The sequence below is a fragment of the Phyllobates terribilis genome, unplaced genomic scaffold (assembly GCF_046119375.1).
Source record: "Phyllobates terribilis strain yellow unplaced genomic scaffold, ASM4611937v1 Scaffold_120__1_contigs__length_5212024, whole genome shotgun sequence".
NCBI classification, from domain to species: domain Eukaryota; kingdom Metazoa; phylum Chordata; class Amphibia; order Anura; family Dendrobatidae; genus Phyllobates; species Phyllobates terribilis.
In genome coordinates this window covers 2323662-2342934 of record NW_027362880.1, presented here as the reverse complement: position 1 = coordinate 2342934, position 19273 = coordinate 2323662, and the positions used below count along the sequence as shown (strand labels likewise).

Below are 19273 nucleotides of genomic sequence, written 5' to 3'. Positions count from 1 at the left end.
CCGACCGAACACAATGTAGAAAGGAGACTCTCCTGAGGCTTCACCAACGTGATTGTTGTACGAGAACTCAGCCCAGGGAAGTAATTTCACCCAATCATTGTGGTGGGCATTGACGAAGTGTCGCAGGTAGTTGCCCAGGACCTGGTTGACACACTCCACCTGCCCACTGGACTGAGGGTGATAGGCCGAGGAGAAGTCCAAGACGATATCCAGATGTTTACAGAGAACTCGCCAGAATCTGGAAGTGAACTGCGAACCTCGATTGGACACAATGTGACGAGGAAATCCGTGCAGGTGGAAAATATGTTTGATGAAGCTGTTGGCCAGTTCAGGAGCAGACAGAAGAGCAGGCAATGGGGTAAAATGCACCATTTTGGAGAAGCAGTCCACAACTACCCAGATGACAGTGCTACCCTCGGATACTGGCAAATCTGTAATGAAGTCCATTGCTATGTGCTGCCATGGACCAGATGGCATTGGTAAAGGCAGGAGAGAACCGGTAGGAAGTCGTCTGGGGACTTTATTGTGGGCATAAATCGGACAGGCAGCCACATAAGCATAGATCTCCCTCCTCATAGATGGCCACCAGTAGTGGCGAGAAATCAATTGTAGAGTCTTCCTTTGTCCCGCGTGATGAGCCACCTTGGACGAGTGGCCCCATGAAAAAACTCGCTCCTTCTCGGATTCAGCCACAAGGGTTTTTACAGGGGGAATTTGTGACTGGCTGACTGGAGCGACAGTAACCATCTTGGATGGTTCGATGATAAATTGAGGATCCTTCTCTTGGTCCCCAGACAGAAATGAGCAAGAGAGGGTATCAGCTCTGACATTCTTGTCTCCGGACCTGAAATGTAACAAAAAGTTAAAGCGGGCAAAAAACAAAAACCACCTGGCCTGGCGTGGATTAAATCTCTGGGCAGACTGGAGATACGCCAGGTTCTTATGGTCCGTGTAGATGACCACTGGATAGACTGCGCCCTCCAGCAGGTATTGCCACTCCTCCAAAGCCATCTTATTGGCGAGTAACTCCCAGTCACCGATGGAGTAGTTACACTGTGGAGCAGAGAAGGCCTTGGAGAAGAAACCGCAGGACATTCGTCGGCGACTCGAGGAAGATTTCTGAGTGAGCACAGCTCCAGCCCCTAACGAGGATGTGTCCACCTCTAGGAAGAACTGTTTGTTCAAATCCGGACGATGCAGAATGGGAGCGGTGGAGAAGGACTGTTTAAGAGAGCGGAAGGCTTCCTCAGCCTCAGAGGACCAGTTATTTGGATCGGCTCCTTTTTTGGTCATGGCAGAGATGGGAAAGGTCAGAGTGGAGAAGTGAGGAATGAATTGTCGATAATAGTTAGCAAAGCCAAGAAAGCTCTGCATTGCTTTGACTCCAACGGGCAGCGGCCATTTAATGATGGAAGAGGCTTTCTCAGGATCCATCCTGAGTCTGGTATCTGAGATAATGTAACCCAAGAAGGGAAGGGCGGACTGTTCAAAAACGCATTTCTCATACTTGGCGTAGAGTCGATTCTCCGTAAGACACTGAAAAACTTGCCGAACTGCTCGTCTGTGGGATGCCAGATCAGGGGAAAATACCAAAATATCGTCCAGATACACAACAACGCAGGAATAAAGCAGATCCCGGAAGATATCATTGACTAACTCTTGAAAAACTGCCGGTGCATTACTGAGACCGAAGGGCATCACTCGGTATTCATAATGTCCGTCCCTGGTGTTGAAGGCCATCTTCCACTCGTTTCCCCGGCGAATGCAGACTAGATTGTAGGCGCCTCTTAAATCTAATTTGGTGAAGATCCTGCCACCCCTTAATCGGTCAAACAATTCAGGGATCAGTGGGTTAGGGTATTGATTTTTCACCGTGATTTGGTTCAGACCACTATAGTCTATACAGGGTCGGAGTGATCCGTCTTTCTTTTTAATGAAGAAAAACCTAGCCCCAGCAGGAGAAGAGGACTTCTGAATGAACCCCCTGGCCCTATTCTCCTGAATGTAGTCCGACATAGCTTGAGTCTCAGCTGGAGATATGGGGTAAATTCGGCCTCTAGGGGGTGTAGATCCGGGAATCAAGTCGATAGGGCACTCATATGGCCTGTGAGGTGGCAAAGTCTCTGCTTCCTTTTTGTCGAATACATCGGCAAAGGACCAATAGGCAGATGGCAAACCGGGCAGCGATGCTGAATAAGACGGGGCCTTGGCCGGACGCACTGAAGCCAGACAATTCTATTGACAGGAATGTCCCCAGCGGAGCACCTCTCCAGTCCTCCAGTCCAACACAGGTTCATGCTGTCGTAGCCATGGTAGGCCTAAGAGAAAGGCGTGAGACATGTGGAAAAGGACATAGAACACTATCTTCTCAGTATGAAGCATTCCAATATGGACCTCAAGTGGCTCAGTAGCCAGAAGAACCATCTCCCGAAGAGTTCTCCCATCGACAGATGTTATAGCCAGAGGTTTTTGTAGTGGATGAACTGGGATTTGGAAGTGATCCACTACTGCCTGGAGGATAAAATTTCCTGCTGCTCTGGAATCCATATACGCCTTCTCAATAAACTGGGATACACTGGTTGTCACAGCCACAGTAAGGGTCAGGGGTAGAGAGTTGTCTTTTCCGTCTAGGGAGGCCTCTCCTACCGACCCTAGATGCTGGAGTTTCTCCGGCTTCACCGGACAGGCTCGAATGGAGTAGTCCATGTCTCCACAATACAGGCACTGGCTTTTAGAGTGGCAATCCTTCTGACGCTGACTGGCAAGGGCAAAGCGGTCGATCTGCATGGGTTCAGGTGAAGCCTCGACAGGGGAGAGCGAAGGAAAAAGCGGCCTTTGAAAGGACTAAACCAGGCGCCGTGATCCTCTTTCACCTGCTACCTCACGGACAAGCTCTCGGAAACGAAGGTCTATACGGATGGCGAGGGCGATCAGGTCGTCGAAGGTAGTTGGAAGGTCTCGACCGGCTAGCTCATCCTTAATGTTTCCGAAAAGCCCCTCCCAGAATGTCGCCACCGAAGCTCTGTTATTCCATCCGAGTTCAGGGGCCAGAGTGCGGAAGCGTACTGCATATTGTCCCAATGATGAATTGGACTGACATAAGCGGAGAAGAGCGCAAGCTGAGGAGGTCGTTCGCCCAGGTTCATTGAATACTTTGCGGAAAGCCTCCAAGAATACTGGCAAATAGGAGATGATCGGATCCTCTGTCTCCCATAATGGGTTCAACCACGCCAGGGCCTCGCCTCCAAGGTGCGACATAAGGAATGCTACCTTTGCTCGGTCCAACAGGAAGTGGTGAGGAAGAAGATCAAAGTATAGACGACACTGATTGATGAACCCGCGGTAGAGCTTTGGATTGCCGTCAAAGTGTGGTGGAGCTGCAAGTCAGGGGCCTGGACCTCAAACTAAGCAAACAGTCTGAGAAGTTTCCGGAAAAGACATGGCTGCTTGAACATGAGGGGACTCTGGAGAGATGTTTAAGGCCTCCAACTTGGTAGTCAGGCACTGCAACTGCATTGACAACTTTTCCTGCATGCCTTTCTGTCAGCAGAGTTCTTGTTACATGGTCTGATCAGGTGGGATCCGGGGTCCAGCGGGATTCATAGCCTGGGCAAACTGTCACATAAGTGGTTTGTGGAACCACTGTGCCATGGACCGCAGAGAGCCTGGAGGGGCGTGACTAGGCGAGCACCTGACTGTTCACTAGAACCTCTGATGGTGAGGCTGGGTTTACTCCAAGTGCAGCAGGCAGGATTCGCACCAGAGTACAGCAGGCAGGATTCGCACTAGAGTACAGCAGGCAGGATTCGCACCAGACTGCAGCAGACAGGATTCGCACCAGAGTGTAGCAGACAGGACTGGTATGCAACCTTAACAACTTCGACTGTGAAACAGGAAGGTAGCTCAGGCATCTCCCTAGTGGAGAGGAAGCAATATACATTGGCTGGGGATGTAATAGCAAGTGCATGCGCTGGACCTTTAAGAGGGAGGGAGCGCGCGTGCCCTAAGCACATGACTGGAAGCCTTGCTGGAAGCAGACACAGCACGGGGGAGGGAAGCATCAACCACAGCGCGGGTAAGTGAAGTGACACGCTGGAGACCCTGTGTGTCCGAGTAGGAATCCAGCGTGGTGCTAACAACTATACATCCTGCCCCAGACATTATACATCCTGCCCCGACCGCTATACATCCTGCCTCGGCTGCTATACATCCTACCTCGACTGCTATACATCCTGCCCCGAACATTATACATCCTGCCCCGGCTGCTATACATCCTGCCCCGGCCGCTATACATCCTGCCCCGGCCGCTATACATCCTGCCCCGGCCGCTATACATCCAGCCTCGGCCGCTATACAGAGAAAATGTCAGTGAAAAAAATTGTCCATCTGCACCGCCCCATTGAAAAACATGGGTGAGTGTGTTATCCAATAAACCATCAGATAGCTCTTGTGATTTATAAGGTGGTGAGAGCCCTAATGCTAATTATCTGCAGATCACCACTATATCTGCAGGAAAATAGTGTTTATAGACTTGTTCCCTCTAATCAAAATAATTACAACTTTCTTTACATCTATACGCTATACAATGTCAAATAGAATGTAAATTACCTATATTTTATTTTTCTAACACCCAGGTATCTGCGACTATCGGCGTACAGAAGTCTCACCAGCATGAGATATGGTTTTTTGGGAGAACCCCATCGTGTGCCCATTCCTTCATGTGCAGTTAATACAATAAGAGATAAATATCCTGACCCTGAAGGGGAGGACACTGGTGTTACGTGGCGTCCCCAACATCCACAGGTCAACCTACCCACACATATAAATTTTTAATAATATAAATTTTTTGCTTCGATTAAGCTTTAATTCACAGACAGCATATTGTCTGAGGTCAGTGACTGACAATAGTTTAGGTCTGTGACTGCAAGTATTTTACATTCGTCTGAACGAGGCTGTTTCATATGTATTGGATAGTTGAGTGTTCCAAATTTATTAGCAGTTATGTAGCATGTGTACATTCTGTAACTATTTTTTATTCGTGTTTAATGATTAATAATTAAAAAATTGAATTAATGTTTCTACTATTTAAACTATATGTTCCAGTTTTTCTTGTAACTTATGTTAAAATAAATACAAAATATGTTTTTGTACATGACTGGACATTTTAATTATACAAGGTTATGAAAAATATTCACCGTAGATGTAGTGTTAAGTGTAAATTTTTTTTTATTAATTAACAATATTTTTAATTAAAAATAACATATTTAGTACAAAAACAATAATAACTTGCTTTAAAAAAAAGTTTTTATACAAAACGTGCTGAACCAGACCATGCATTAAAAGGGTTGAGCGGTCATCAAGTACAAGTCAGCAGTCACTCTGTGGCCAATCAGCCGCTTCACTCTCCCACCTTCTGACCAACCACTTATATCTGTAGGACGTGAGAGCTCCTGCGTTTCCTCTTGCTCCAGATGTAACCGATTTTTACTAAGGTGAAGACAGAGAAGGGGCCACTGACCGGCCACAGGGTTCACATAACATTACACTGTGACGCAATCACTGGGAGACACAGTGCCGACACCATTGGAAGTATTGTAATCACACACTTGCAGTCATATGGCCGCTCGCCCTCTGTGTGTGATGTGGGAATCACAAGTCTGCATTTACATACAGTCACTACTGACTTGTTGCCCGGTGTTAAAGAACACCTTTAACTACAAGTATTAGTTAGACTGTTATTTTTAGACATGACATGTTGTTAAACTTTAGTAGCGGGTTGCCTGCTCTTCAATAATTTGTCGTTTATCCGGCTTCGGGACAGAAGCAATATTTGGTGGTAACTCTGTGCGTTTCGATCTCCAGGTGCTTTGAAGTTCCTGTTTCATAATTCGAATGTCTTGTAGAAAATCTTGATGTGGGCTCATATAAACATTTTACAACCGAGCTTTGCGTGCTTTTGAAAATTCAAGATGGTGTCTAACGCTGTCAGTGCAATAAGTTGTTTCATTGCCATGTTCCACCACAACCTTCAACCTACTAACATTCCTATTGTGGTCCAAGGCTGCCAACTGGCTGCGAGCAATCATGCCATCAATAAAGAGATGTAAACGCTTAGGCTGGTATTTTAAAACTACAAATACAATGCCAATTCTCCTGTGTGACAGAAGTAGTTGGTCTGTCTTATGTTCCGTAGAAGATTTTTATTTTCTACTATTCCTTTCAGCAGGGTCATGGCAGTTGATGTAAGCTTCAGCCATTTGATATTGTCCAATTTCTCCGCAGTGAGTGGTAAATGCTCACATGCAATATAGGGTTCAGGACCAGACCACTCATGGATATTTTTCACATGTTGCAACATTGATTTCCATTGTAAGATCACTTGGTCAGCATTTCTTCTGCAGGTACACTATGACTACTGTTGAGCGAATTTGTTCAGCATTTTAAATTCGATGTTCAAGGGCAGAGACGATTTTTTGGCGCGAACAAGCTGGAACCCCGAACACGAGCCTGAATTTGAAATGCTGAACAAATTCGCTCAACACTAACTATGACCACCATAAATTATTAGGTTTTTTTTTTTACAAATTCTTTATTTATTGAATTTTATAGCCAAAAACATAAGGATAACACTTAGAAACATAGATCAATATAAACAAATGAACAAATAAACACATTTTTACGCAATTGGTACAAATGTTTTCAAGAACTAGTTATAGAGTCTTGACTTTATATATGGCGTATGAAAAAAAAATATTGCATATCTAGATTTCCTCCTGATAGATAAAGGTGTCTAAAACATAGTTAGCTCATATTGTTATCTAGGTTATGTTACAAGAACCAACTTCAATAAGTAAGATGTCTGATAAGTAGATGTATTATGTGGATATTAATCCACCATGTAAAGGTCCAACTATTAGAACTCTTTTTGACTTATAGGACTAGGGGAAAATATGTTTTTATATTTTGGAATAAATTCTTGTGACCATGGCGACCAAGATTTTAAAATTAGCGTATGTGTGTGTGCCTCCCAACTCGAGATTGCTTCCATCCAGTAGATCAGTCTGACTTTGTCTTGCCATTCTGAATGCGTAGGGGGAATAGGACTTTTCCAATGTATTGGTATTAAATGTTTGGCAGCCCCGATCATTAAAGTGAGAGGGTCATGTTTTTTAAGCTGTAAAATTAGGGGAGGGGCAAGAGAGTAGGATTTCTTTTAGAGATATAAATTTGGGCATGATAAGCAGGGATCTGAGCAGGGCTGTGGAGTCGGAGTTGTGGAGTCAGAGTCGGAGTTAGTTTTGGTCGGAGTCGGTAGAAATGTACCGACTCCCAACTCCAGCTTTTAAAAAAATGTATTAATATTTCAGAATTGAACTTTCATATGAATTTTATAAATGTTACTCAAATATATATGTTCTATCAAACTATGAACAACAGTGATAAGCAGTTCTGCTGGAGATAGAGACATTTCTTACTTCTTGTGTGTCACTGTTCTCCACTGCCCTTATCTAATCTTATACTTGGTTAACTTCATGCTGCCCCAACCCCCCTACTTACAATGTATGAAACTGAAAGTGAAAATGTGTTGCAAATTCTTAGTAGTAAAGCTCCTCCTCTAGACTAGATGTTTACTAGGTGTGCATCTTCCAAGCATCTCACAGCTGCTACTCAGAAGAGGAAGACTGTAAGAAGTATTATCCTTTCAACAAACTTTGCATTAGTTAACTGTGAGTACATGAGGAATAACAGTATTACTGACCACTATATCAGTTGTACGACCTGGCAATAATTTTGTACAATTGTTTTTAGGAAAAACAATTGTCATTTGGATTGTGAATGCAGAATTAAAAACCTGAGAATGTCAAAGAAGCGTCACATTAAATCAGCTGTATTTGAACATTTCACCATCACTCAAGATAGAAAACATTATGTCTGTCAGTGTATGACAAATGATCCAGACGAAAACAAATGCTGTGAAGCCAAGATCAGTGCATATTCAGGCAAAGATAAAAATGTTCCTACGAGAGCTTCTAATCTAAAGAGACATTTACAGCGCTTTCATCCAGAAGTAATGAAAGCAGTGGATGAGAAAGACTGCATCCAAACCAATGAGCCAGTGCCCAGCTCTTCCAGCCAAACAAAGGAGCAGAGAACTTTGCAGCCATCAGTTGCAAGATATTTTGTCAGTGACAAAGTTACTGTAACAATGACAGTAGATACATTTAAAAAACAGATCATAGAGCTTGTTGTAAAGGATAGTGTGCCTATTTCATTATTTTCACGACCAGCTTTTATGTGTCTGAATGGGGAAATGGCCCGCAAGCTTGGTGTTTCTCTGGAGAGTGAGAGTATTAGAAAATTAGTAATCAAAGAAGCTTTTAAACAAATGGAAGAACTTAAAAAAACTCTCAAGGGACGCTTTCTGTTTCTTAAAATGGATGCCTGCACACGTCACAGAGTGAACTATTTTGCCATCAATGTCCGATTTGCTTGTGACAAAAATGAAATAGTTACCAAGACATTAGCAGTAAAAGACACCAAAGCTCATCACACCAGTGAGTTTCTCCAGGTCTTGGTGGAAAAGGTTCTGCAAGACTATGAACTTAAAAAAAGAGCAAGTTCTTTCTGTCATAACTGACAATGCTTCAAATATGATAAGTACTATTAAGCTAATGAATGAGAGTAATGATGGTGACCAGCAGCTAGAAGAACATTCTGGGTCCACAGACACAGAAATGTTTGAAATAGAGGAACACAGTATTGTAACTGAGGAGCAAACTGAAGTTGCTTCAGATGAACAGCAACATGATAGTTTAGATGATCTTGTTGAAACTGTGTCAATACGTTCTTTCATTCATCACATGCGCTGTGTTGTGCGTACGCTACAGCTGGCTATAAGAGACAGTCTGCAAGAAGGACATGCTGCTGCACTGATTGGCAAGGTGAGAAAATTGGCTACTGTTGCCAGAACCCCTAAAGTTGACTCAATTTTGAAGAGACGTGCTGGAAAAGGGGTAATTATTGATCAAGCCACACGATGGGGCAGTACTTACTTAATGATTCAGCGCTTGGTTGAACTTAAAACCTTTCTTGTAGACATGGCTAACCCTCAACTGACGCTTGATTGCTAGAGCACCCATTTTTAGTGACTAAAAAATTACAAGCAGAGGACTTAACTCCAGGTATTTTCTTAAAGGAGTGGAAGAACCTGATGTTTCGCCTGTCCCAAAGAGGAGGGTTAATTGCAAGTGGCATGGCTACATCAATGAAACGGAGAGAGGAGCTACTATTACAAAATAACATTCTTTTGGCAGCTGTTTATGTAGACCCAATGCATCGGATTCTTCTAGATGATCAACAGCTAACTAAAGGAAAAGAAGCTCTGGTTGAAATAGCAGTAAGGATGAAAGGGTTGCAGAACAGTCAAGAGGAACAAGAAGAATTTGGTCGTCCTGCCACATCTTCACCCTCATCATCAACTGATGAAGAATTTAATTTCGAAAAATATTTGGATCACAAGGACCGTGCAAAGCGTTCCCGCATAGAAGAAGAGTCATCCCCATCAAAGAACACAGCCAGTACATTTCAGCAGAATTTTTCATGTGCACTAAAAGAAACTGAGAAATTTGACCATTCATCAAAAATAACAGTGCAACAAGCGATTCCTCTGTATCCTGACATTGTCAGAGATGTTACCCGAGTGGTTACTGCTTTGCCACCAACCCAAGTTAGTGTAGAGAGGTTGTTCTCTGCTCTCAAAATAATTAGATCAGATTTGAGGGCATCCATGAAGGAGGATCTGACAGAGGCAATACTTTTTCTGAGGACAAATTTATAGATTTCTTCTTATTAACTGCATAACAGTGTTTATTGCATATTTACTTACAAGAGTTTAGAAAAGTTTAGAAAAGTTATTTGCTATATTCTAATTGTATTCTAATAAATATAGTTTTTGCTCTAAGTGGTCTGATTACTTATATGACGGTGAGAAACTGAATAAGCACGATGTTAATATTTTACAACAGTAAATTTATTGTTACGAATTGGCCATTTATGAAGGAGTCGGAGCCAGAGTTGGAGTCGGAGCCGGAGTCGGAACCTGATAAAATCCAGGAGTCGGAGTTGGAGTCGCAACTGTGGCTTACCGACTCCACAGCCCTGCATGTATATGCAGTAATTGAATAGAAGAATGGTAGCATTCACCATAGGTATGTGGGATCTGCAATCTTTATTTGGATAGACATAAAGGAGAAGCGGTGCAGGAGGAGTGCGGGGAAGAACGTTACTGGAGTTTTTTTTAATTTTCACGGCTCATGAAGCACCTTGGGGTTCAAGGTGTTCACCACACATTGGAAAAAATGAGAAATTGATGATAAACTTTTAACCCTTCTAATTTCCTAACATAAAAAAAATTATGTTTCAATAATGGTGCTGATGTAAAGTAGACATATGGGAAATGTTATTTATTAACTATTTTGTGTCGCAGAACTCTTAGGTTCAATGGCATAAAAATTAAAAGTTTGAAAATTGTGAAACTTTCTCCAAATTTCCGATATTTTCACAAATAAAAGCAAAAAATATCGTCCTAAATTTACCACTAACATGAAGAACAATTTGTCATGAAAACTCAGTCTCAGAATCAATGGGATCCGCTGAAGCTCCAGAGTTATTACCTCATAAAGGGATGCTGCTCAGGAAGGTGAAAAAACAGGCTCTGGGGAGAAAGGGTTAATAGGACTTACAGGAGGAACCGGTCCAGAAAGCAGAAGATCCATCAAGTACCTGCCACATACAGTGGAACTAGGAGATGAATAATGGTGTTGTGTGAGGACTTCTCTGGGCTTCTGTCCTTCATCCTGCAGTCATCTGAATGGATCTAATGTGGACGGGACCCAGTTAAGCCGCATTCTGTCCATAGCTGTTACGTCACTGTTCACACCACACGAGACCCCAAAAGAGTCTCAGTGCTGAAGGGGTTAATGCCCTCCACGCCCAGTAATGGGGAATCTCCACATATCTCCACCTGCAGAGCCGCCAACACATATATGGCTGTTCTGTGCGCACAGGACCTGTGATGAGGTCAGATCTCAGGAAGTTCATTCAGGATGCTCAGGAAGGTTTACCTATGAACAAGCTTTATGTACTGCCCTCTTTACGTGTAGCTCTTCTTAATGAAGAACATGATTCCGTTTTAGCTCGGCACGCGGGTTCGTCTGCCACTTGGAGATCTCTTTCTAGGTCCTTTTGGTGGCAGAATGCTCTTAAGGATATTGGAGAGTATGATTGGAAATGCAAAGTCTGTTCCAAGGCTAAAGCCTCTCATCAAGCTCAGTGGGTTATCTCTTCCCTAACGATGTTCCGTTGCAGCCCTTGACCCACTTGTCCATAGACTTTGTCAATGATTTGCTTAACTCTGGTGGTATTACTGTTGTGTGGGTGGTGGACCGTTTGAGTAAAAAGGTTCTTTTGGTCCCGCTTCAAAAGTTGCCAACTGCTAGGATCTTAGCAACTTTGTTCATTTCTCATATTGTTAAATTTCATGGTGTTCCCAAAAACATAATTTTTGATTGAGGGGTTCAATTTCTGTTTAGTTTTAGATCCAGATTGGGTAACAAGCGTTTTTTTTTCTCTCAGTCTATCATACCGAGACTAATGGTCAATCAGAAAGATGAACCAGGAAATAGAGCAGTATTAGTGATGTTGTGTCTCCTCTAATCAGGAAGACTGGGTGGAATTTCTGCCCCTTATCGAGTGTGCTCTAAATAACCGTTCCTCAAAGGCTACCAGGACCTTGCCTTTTTTTAGCTGCTGTAGTTTTAATCTAGTGTTTGGGAATATTACAGGATTACAATCTTCCCTGCCAGAGGAGGAGAGATTTTGTCCCCAACTAATTAAGGTCTGGAGGGAGGACAAAAGGGATTTTTTGGTAGCTAGTGACCAGGCCAAAAGTGGTGCTAACTGCAGACGTAGGAATGCTTCTATCTTTAGGGTGGGGGATTTTGTGTGGTTGTCCTCAAAATATCTGCGCTTAAAGTTCACATCTAGAAAGTTTGCACCTAAATTTGTAGGTACTTATAAAATTATTACAAATTTAAATCCTGTGACAGTTAATTTGCAACTTCTTATTACCTGGAAAATCATAATTCTTTCCATTCTTCTCTTTTCAAAAAATTTGAGGGGACCTCAAGACATAAATGAGGTGGATTTGGAAGGGTGTCGGGAGTATGAGGTAGAGCGAGTTCTTAGTTCCAGGTGGGTCAGGCGCTGTCTGCACTATCTCGTTAAGTGGAAATTTTATGGTCCTTACGGTAGCTCCCAAGTTAATATGAGGGATCTTCCTGCAATCAGATAAACAGATTATTGGGTGGGGCTGGGGAAAACCCAGCAGTCATGGTACACATTGGTACCAATGACAAAGTTAGAGGAAGGTGGAAGGTCACAGGGAATTAGGAGAGAAGCTGAAGTACAGGACCTCTAAGGTAGTGTTTGCCGAAATACTGCCGATTCCACTAGCGTCACTAGAAAGTTAGCGGGAACTTAAGGAGATAAATAATTGGCAGGATAAAGGGTTTGGGTTCATGGAGAACTGGGCCTACTTCTGTTGGCTACAGGCTCTACTATAGGGACAGGCTGCACTTCAACTGGGAGGGTGCAGATGTGCTGCAGTGAAAAATGGTCAGATGGATGGGGGAGCTTTTAAACTAGGATCTGGGGGGAGGGAGGTTTTTTGTACAAATAAGGGGATAGAGTAGACAGAGAGAAAGACAGTAGGGGTCAATGAGGATTTAGGGGGCTGGGACATTCAAGGAAAGTAAGGAGGCAAATAGGAGTAATAAATAGTTAATAGTATTAATAGTATTAAACGTCTGCTGGCAAATGCAAGAGGTCTTGCAAACAAAATTAATGAATTAAGAGACTCTAATGTCAGCCACAGATTACGATGTGGTGGGCATTACGGAAACCTGGCTGGAAAGCCATGACTGAGTGACAAACAGAGGATTACACTACATTCAAAAGGTTAGGAAAGAAAAAAAGGTAGAGGGGTGGGTATTTTCATTAAATCCAACTTAAGACCTGTGCTAAATGACGACATTGGAGTGGAGCTTCGACAATGTAGAGTCAGTATGGGTAAATGTACATGGAAATGCCAATAATGTAACGCTGCTAATTGGAGTTTGCTACAAGCCTTCTAATATAGCTGAACATGTAGAGGATGAAATGCTGCAACAAAAACAAGTCATGGTCAAAGTGTTGGCTCCCTTGAAATTGTTCCAGAAAATGAAGTAATTCTCCCAGAAAATTATTGCAATTACACATATTTTGTTATACATTTTTATTTCCTTTATATGTATGGGAACAACACAAAAAACAGATAAAAAAAAGCTAGGTGAACATAATTTCACACAAAACCACCAAAACTGAGCCGGTCAAAATTGTTGGCACCTTTTGTCAAAATTGTGGGGTGTGGGTTAACAACTTTGTTTCAAGCATGTGAAACTCGTTCAAACTCAATTGTGGCAAGTAACAGGTGTGGGCAACATGAAAATCACACCTGAAACCAGATAAAAAGGGAGAAGCTGATTCAATCTTTGCAATGTGTGCATGCTTGTGCCACACTAAGCACGGAGAACAGAAAGAGAAGAAGAGAACTGTTTGAGGACTTGAGAACCAAAATTGTTCTAATCTTGAAATTTTTGATATTTTTCAAGTCCATCTCCAGAGATGCGGATGTTTCTTTGTCCATGGTGCACAACATAATCAATACAATTACAACCCATGTCACTGTAGCTAATCTCCCTGGATGTGGACAGAAGAGAAAAATTGACGAAAGGTTGCAATGCAGGATAGTCCAGATGGTGAATAAGTAGCCCCACCAAAGTTCCAAAGAAATTCAAGTTGTCTTACATGCTTAGGGTGCATCAGTGCCAGCATGAACTAACCGCTAACATTTGAATTAAATGAAACGCTATGGCAGGAGAATAAAGAGGACCCCACTGCTGACACAGAGGCATAAAAAAGCTACACTGCAGTTTGCCAAGATGCACATGAGTAAGCTAAAACCCTTCTGGGGAAGTGTCTTGTGGACAGAGGAGACCAATATAGAGTTTTTCGGTAAAGCAAATCGTTCTACTGTTTAAACAGAATGAAGCATACAAAGAAAAGATCACAGTAACTACAGTGGAATATGGTGGAGGTTCAAAGATGTTTTGGAGTGGTTTTGCGGCCTCTGGCATTGGGTGCCTTCACTGTGTGCAAGGCATCATGAAATCTGAAGATTACCAAAGGATTTTGTGTGGCAATGTAGTGCCTAGTGTCAGAAAGCTGGGTTAGCGTTCTAGGTCATGGGTAGCCAGCATGGCAATGACCCCAAACATACATCAAGAAGCACCCAGAAATGGATGGAAACAAAGTGCGGGAGAGTTGTGAAGTGACCGCCAATGAGCTTGGATCTAAATCCCATTGAACACCTGTGGAGAGATCTTAAAATTGCTGTTTGGAGAAAAATATGAGAGTCTTCAGTGGTTGATACCTTTGGCTAACTGAAAAGATGGTAACAAATTACAAGCTTTCAAGACTACTCAGGTCTCTTCTTTAGACATAGTATAACACAAAATCTGAAGTGTCATATTTATACACAACAGGGCACAGGAATAAAACAATAGATGAGACAAGTGGCGTGAAGCAGAACTATTAGTATGGGAGAGGGAGAAGCAGTTGTGTCCATGAATATTGGAACAGTTCATTGATAAGGAGTGTGAAAGTTTTATTGTCCTGTGATTGAGGTCTGGTCCATGATTGTGATGCCCCCAAACGGTCTGAGGAGCACATTCCTTAGTTAATGTAGAAAGACATAAATCCATGCGACACATTAACTCCTGCTCTGTGAGTGTGTCAAAGATTGTCATAAGTTTGTAATTCCACATTTTTCTGTCTCTCTGAGATTTGAAGTTACCTTTTAATACAAGTAATTTCATGTCAATGATGCTGTGATCAGGGATAAAAAATGTTTGGCCACAGGTAGATCTATTCTTTTTTCTTTTATTGTGTGGCGATGAAAATTCATCCTTGTTCTAAGTTTTTGCCCTGTCTCCCCTATGTACAGACCGCCAGCTGGACATTTGGTACATATAATTAAGTACACTACATTAGAAGTGATGAAGCTGAAAGTACCTGGGATCTTGTGGTTGTTTCCTGATGTGAGTTGGGAATCCTTATCTTGTCAGTGATCATTATAAATAGACAGGTTTTACATTTTTTCTGGCTGCAGGGAAAAGTTCCTGTAGCTGTTGGAGAGGACAGGGAGTTTCTGATAATGATGCTTCTTAGATTTGGGGGCTGCCTAAATCACAGAAGTGCTGGGTCTGGAAATATAGATTGTAATCAGCATCTTTTTGTAATAATGGTTGTAATTTCCATGCAGATCCCATTGGCATCTCCAGATTTGGATTGTAGGTGACTACTAGAGACTCCAGATTGCTTTCTTGTTTAGTTTTGAAATGTAGGAGATGATTCCTTGATATTCTGGTGGCTCTTGCAATCTGGTTTACAATTGTTCTTGTATGGTAGCTCTCGTTCAAAAAGGCCTTTCTGAGGCCACCAAGGTGTTAATTTCAGTACAGGAGTAGTTGAGTGTTAAGTTGATGGTGAGATGAAATTGATTAAAGTGTTCATGGAACGTCTTAAGCTGTTGCTGAGATTCTGTCCAGATGATTAAAATATCGTCAATGTAACGGTAGTAGGCAAGAGGCCTGATGGGACATGAGGACAAGAAGTCACTATAAAGCTTGGCCACAAAAAGATTTGCATACTGTGGAGCCATTTTACTTCCCATTTCTGTACCAGTCTCCTGTAGATAAATGTTATCAAATTCAAATAATTGTGGGTGAGGATGACTTTTGTAAGTTTCACCACAAAGGTGAAACAATCCTCCTTGTCTGTTTTCTTTCCCTCCCAGTACCTTTTCTTTCTACCACTGTTAGGTTTCTGGGAAGTTATACTTGTTCCTTTTATTTTTGGTTCTCATTAGCTTGCCTTCTGTGCCCTATATGAATGTGTCTTAGTTTCTCACTCAGGGTTTTCATATCTTCACACTTTTCTTTCCCCTTGTTGACAGTGTGTTGCGGCCTCCCCTCTGATTCCTCAGGAGGTAAGAGAAACTGCTCAACTGCCTATTAGGGAGTTAGGCCTGAGGTGTTATTTTTAGTTAGCTAGGGCCTGTCTGCACAGAGACCAATTGGGTGTAGTTGCTGCATTCTTCCCTGTGTGGGTTCTCTGGTGGCTATCAAGATGCGCTTTCTGGTTAAAAGATTTCCCAAATTTTGAACATGAAAAAGGCTTCTCTGCCCAACTCTCCTGAATCTCTTTTGCTCTTTATGATCCCAACTAGTCTCACAAAATACAAAAGTTCTTTAATAAGCTACCTTATACAGGCTGCTAAGAATATCATTCCTCGTCACTGGAAAAGTACTTCTCCACCTACTCTGGAGGAGTGGTTCTGTGACATAGCTCTTCTAAATAGGATGGAACATTTGATTGCCCGATCCCCCACTGGTTGTGATAGATACTGTGAGACTTGGAGAGACTGGATTGAATTCCAGGAATCCGATGCCTACAGTCTTACATCACACTGATGTGACCCACCCTTTTCTCTGGTGCGTTTCTTCTCTGTCCGGATTGTGCTCCGCATTGGTTCGCGCCTGGCTGCACTATGTATGGTTTCCATTGGATTTTACAATTGTAATACTGATGGCCTAAAATGTTCCATTCCTTCCTTTTTCTTCCTATAACTTGATGTTTTATTGGACGTTATACTTATATTCTATGATATACTGATGCTGATATTGTCCTGGTTATTGTTTTTTTTTTTGTTTTGTTTTTTGTATTTTTGTAATTGAAAAGGATTTAACCTTTCAATAAAAATTGAATTTTGAAAAAGGCTTCTCCCCTGTGTGACTTCTCTGATGTTTATTAAGAGTTGCTTTCCGCGTAAAATATTTCCCACATTCTGAACATGAAAAAGGCTTCTCCTCTGTATGAGTTCTCTGGTGAATAAGACCATATTTCTGTTTAAAATATTTCCCACATTCTGAACATGAAAAAGGCTTCTCCTCTGTATGAGTTTTCTGGTGTATAACAAGACCATATTTCTGTTTAAAATGTTTACCACATTCTGAACATGAAAAAGGCTTCTCCCCTGTGTGACTTCTCTGATGTTTATTAAGAGCTGCTTTTCGTGTAAAATATTTCCCACATTCTGAGCATGAAAAAGGCTTCTCCTCTGTATGAGTTATCTGGTGTATAACAAGACTGTATTTCTGTTTAAAATGTTTACCACATTCTGAACATGAAAAAGGCTTCTCCCCTGTATGAGTTCTGTGGTGTTTAACAAGATTGCATTTCTGTTCAAAATGTTTACCACATTCTGAACATGAAAAAGGCTTCACCCCTGTGTGAGTTCTGTGGTGTTTAACAAGACTTGATTTCTGGTTAAAACATTTCCCACATTCTGAACATGAAAAAGGCTTCTTCCCAGTGTGAATTCTCTGGTGCCTAACAAAATTTGATTTGTGGTTAAAACATTTCTCACATTCTGAACATGAAAAAGGCTTCTTCCCAGTGTGAATTCTCTGGTGAATAACTAAATCTGATTTCTGGTAAAAACATTTCTCACATTCTGAACAGGAAAAAGGCTTCTCCCCTGTGTGAATTCTCTGGTGACTAACTAAATATGATTTCTGGTAAAAACATTTCTCACATTCTGAACATGAAAATGGCTTCTCCCCTGTGTGAGTTTTCTGGTGCTTAACAACATTGGATTTTTTTGTAAAACATTTCCCACATTCTGAACATGAAAAAGGCTTCTCCCCTGTGTGAGTTCCCTGGTGTTTAACAAGATCTGATTTCTTGTTAAAATATTTCCCACACTTGGAACAAGAAAATCTATTCTCGGCTGTGTGAATTTTTTGATGTTTAGGAAAAGATTTTTCGAGAGGAAAACTATTTCCATAATCTAAAAATGTCTTCTTTGCTTTAGGAGCAGTTTGTTTTTTAATGCTTAATTTGTGACTATGATTTTCCTTAGTAGTCAGTAATGAATCAGAAGACAGGACCTGTTTCAAAGGATCAGATGACAAATCTTTGCTGTGAAGGGATGATGGTATATCTGGAGTAATAGCATTCACTTCAATTGTATATTGTGGGATCTCAAGATCTTCTGATTTAAAAATTGAAGATGTCAGCTGTCCCTCTGATCTCCAGGTACAGTAATCTGCTAAGATAAAAATCTATTATTTTTCAATAAAATATCCTTGGGTTTTATTTTTTTAAATTTCTACTTAAACTGTCTATAATAATGGCAAGTTATGTACCGTATTTTTCGGACTATAAGACACGCCGGACCATAAGACGCACCAAGGTTTTAGAGGAGGAAAATAAAAAAAATAAAAATTTAAGCAAAAAATGTGGTCATGATGCACTTTTAAGGGGGAGGGGGGTCTTCTGCTGACACTGGTATAGGGGTTATGTCCCCCAATTCTGACAATATCCCCCATCCAGGTATATATGCCGCCCCCTTCCTTTTATACGTGGTCCCCATCCCCATCCTGGTATGCCTGGCATCCCTCCATCCTGGTATGCATGGCACCCCTCATCCTTATCCTGGTATGCATGGCACCCCTCATACCTATCCTGATATGCATGGCACCCCTCATCCCTGTCCTAGTATGCATGGTACCCCTCATCCCTGTCCTGGTATGCATGGCACCCCTAATCCCTATCCTGGTATGCATGGCACCCATCATCCCTGTCCTGGTATGCATGGCACCCCTCATCCCTGTCCTGGTATGCATGGAACCCCTCATCCCTGTCCTGGTATGCATGGCACCCATCATCCCTATCCTGGTATGCATGGCACCCCTCATCCCTGTCCTGGTATGCATGGCACCCCTCATCCCTGTCCTGGTATGCATGGCACCCCTAATCCCTGTCCTGGTATGCATGGCACCCCTAATCCCTATCCTAATATGCATGGCACCCCTAATCCCCATCATGCTGCACATTAAAAAAAAATAAACACTCCTACTCACCTTTCTTCTCTCTCCTCCAGCGCTGCATCCTGTCTGTCTGCACTGATCTCTCCATGTGAGCCGTGCATGATGTCACTGCCATGCGCGGCTCACAAGGAGAGATCAGCTGCCGGAAGTCACTGCTTCCCACGCCGGGACTGTGTGCGCGGGGAGCAGTGACTTCAGTCTCCTTCATAGCCGGCACATAG

General features: G+C 42.3%; 1 protein-coding gene across 1 annotated transcript in view; it reads right to left on the bottom strand.

Annotated features, from left to right (window-relative positions):
* Positions 1 to 19273, bottom strand: part of LOC141201613 (uncharacterized) — a 126331-nt gene that overhangs the window by 83116 nt on the left and 23942 nt on the right. Inside the window, exons 7-11 of the mRNA XM_073663616.1 lie at positions 16914 to 18271; positions 2881 to 3093; positions 2422 to 2802; positions 2288 to 2318; positions 6 to 2219 (exon numbers count right to left, since the gene is read on the bottom strand). Coding sequence (XP_073519717.1) covers positions 6 to 2219; positions 2288 to 2318; positions 2422 to 2802; positions 2881 to 3093; positions 16914 to 18271 — 4197 coding nt within the window. The remainder of the gene's footprint in view (positions 1 to 5; positions 2220 to 2287; positions 2319 to 2421; positions 2803 to 2880; positions 3094 to 16913; positions 18272 to 19273) is intronic.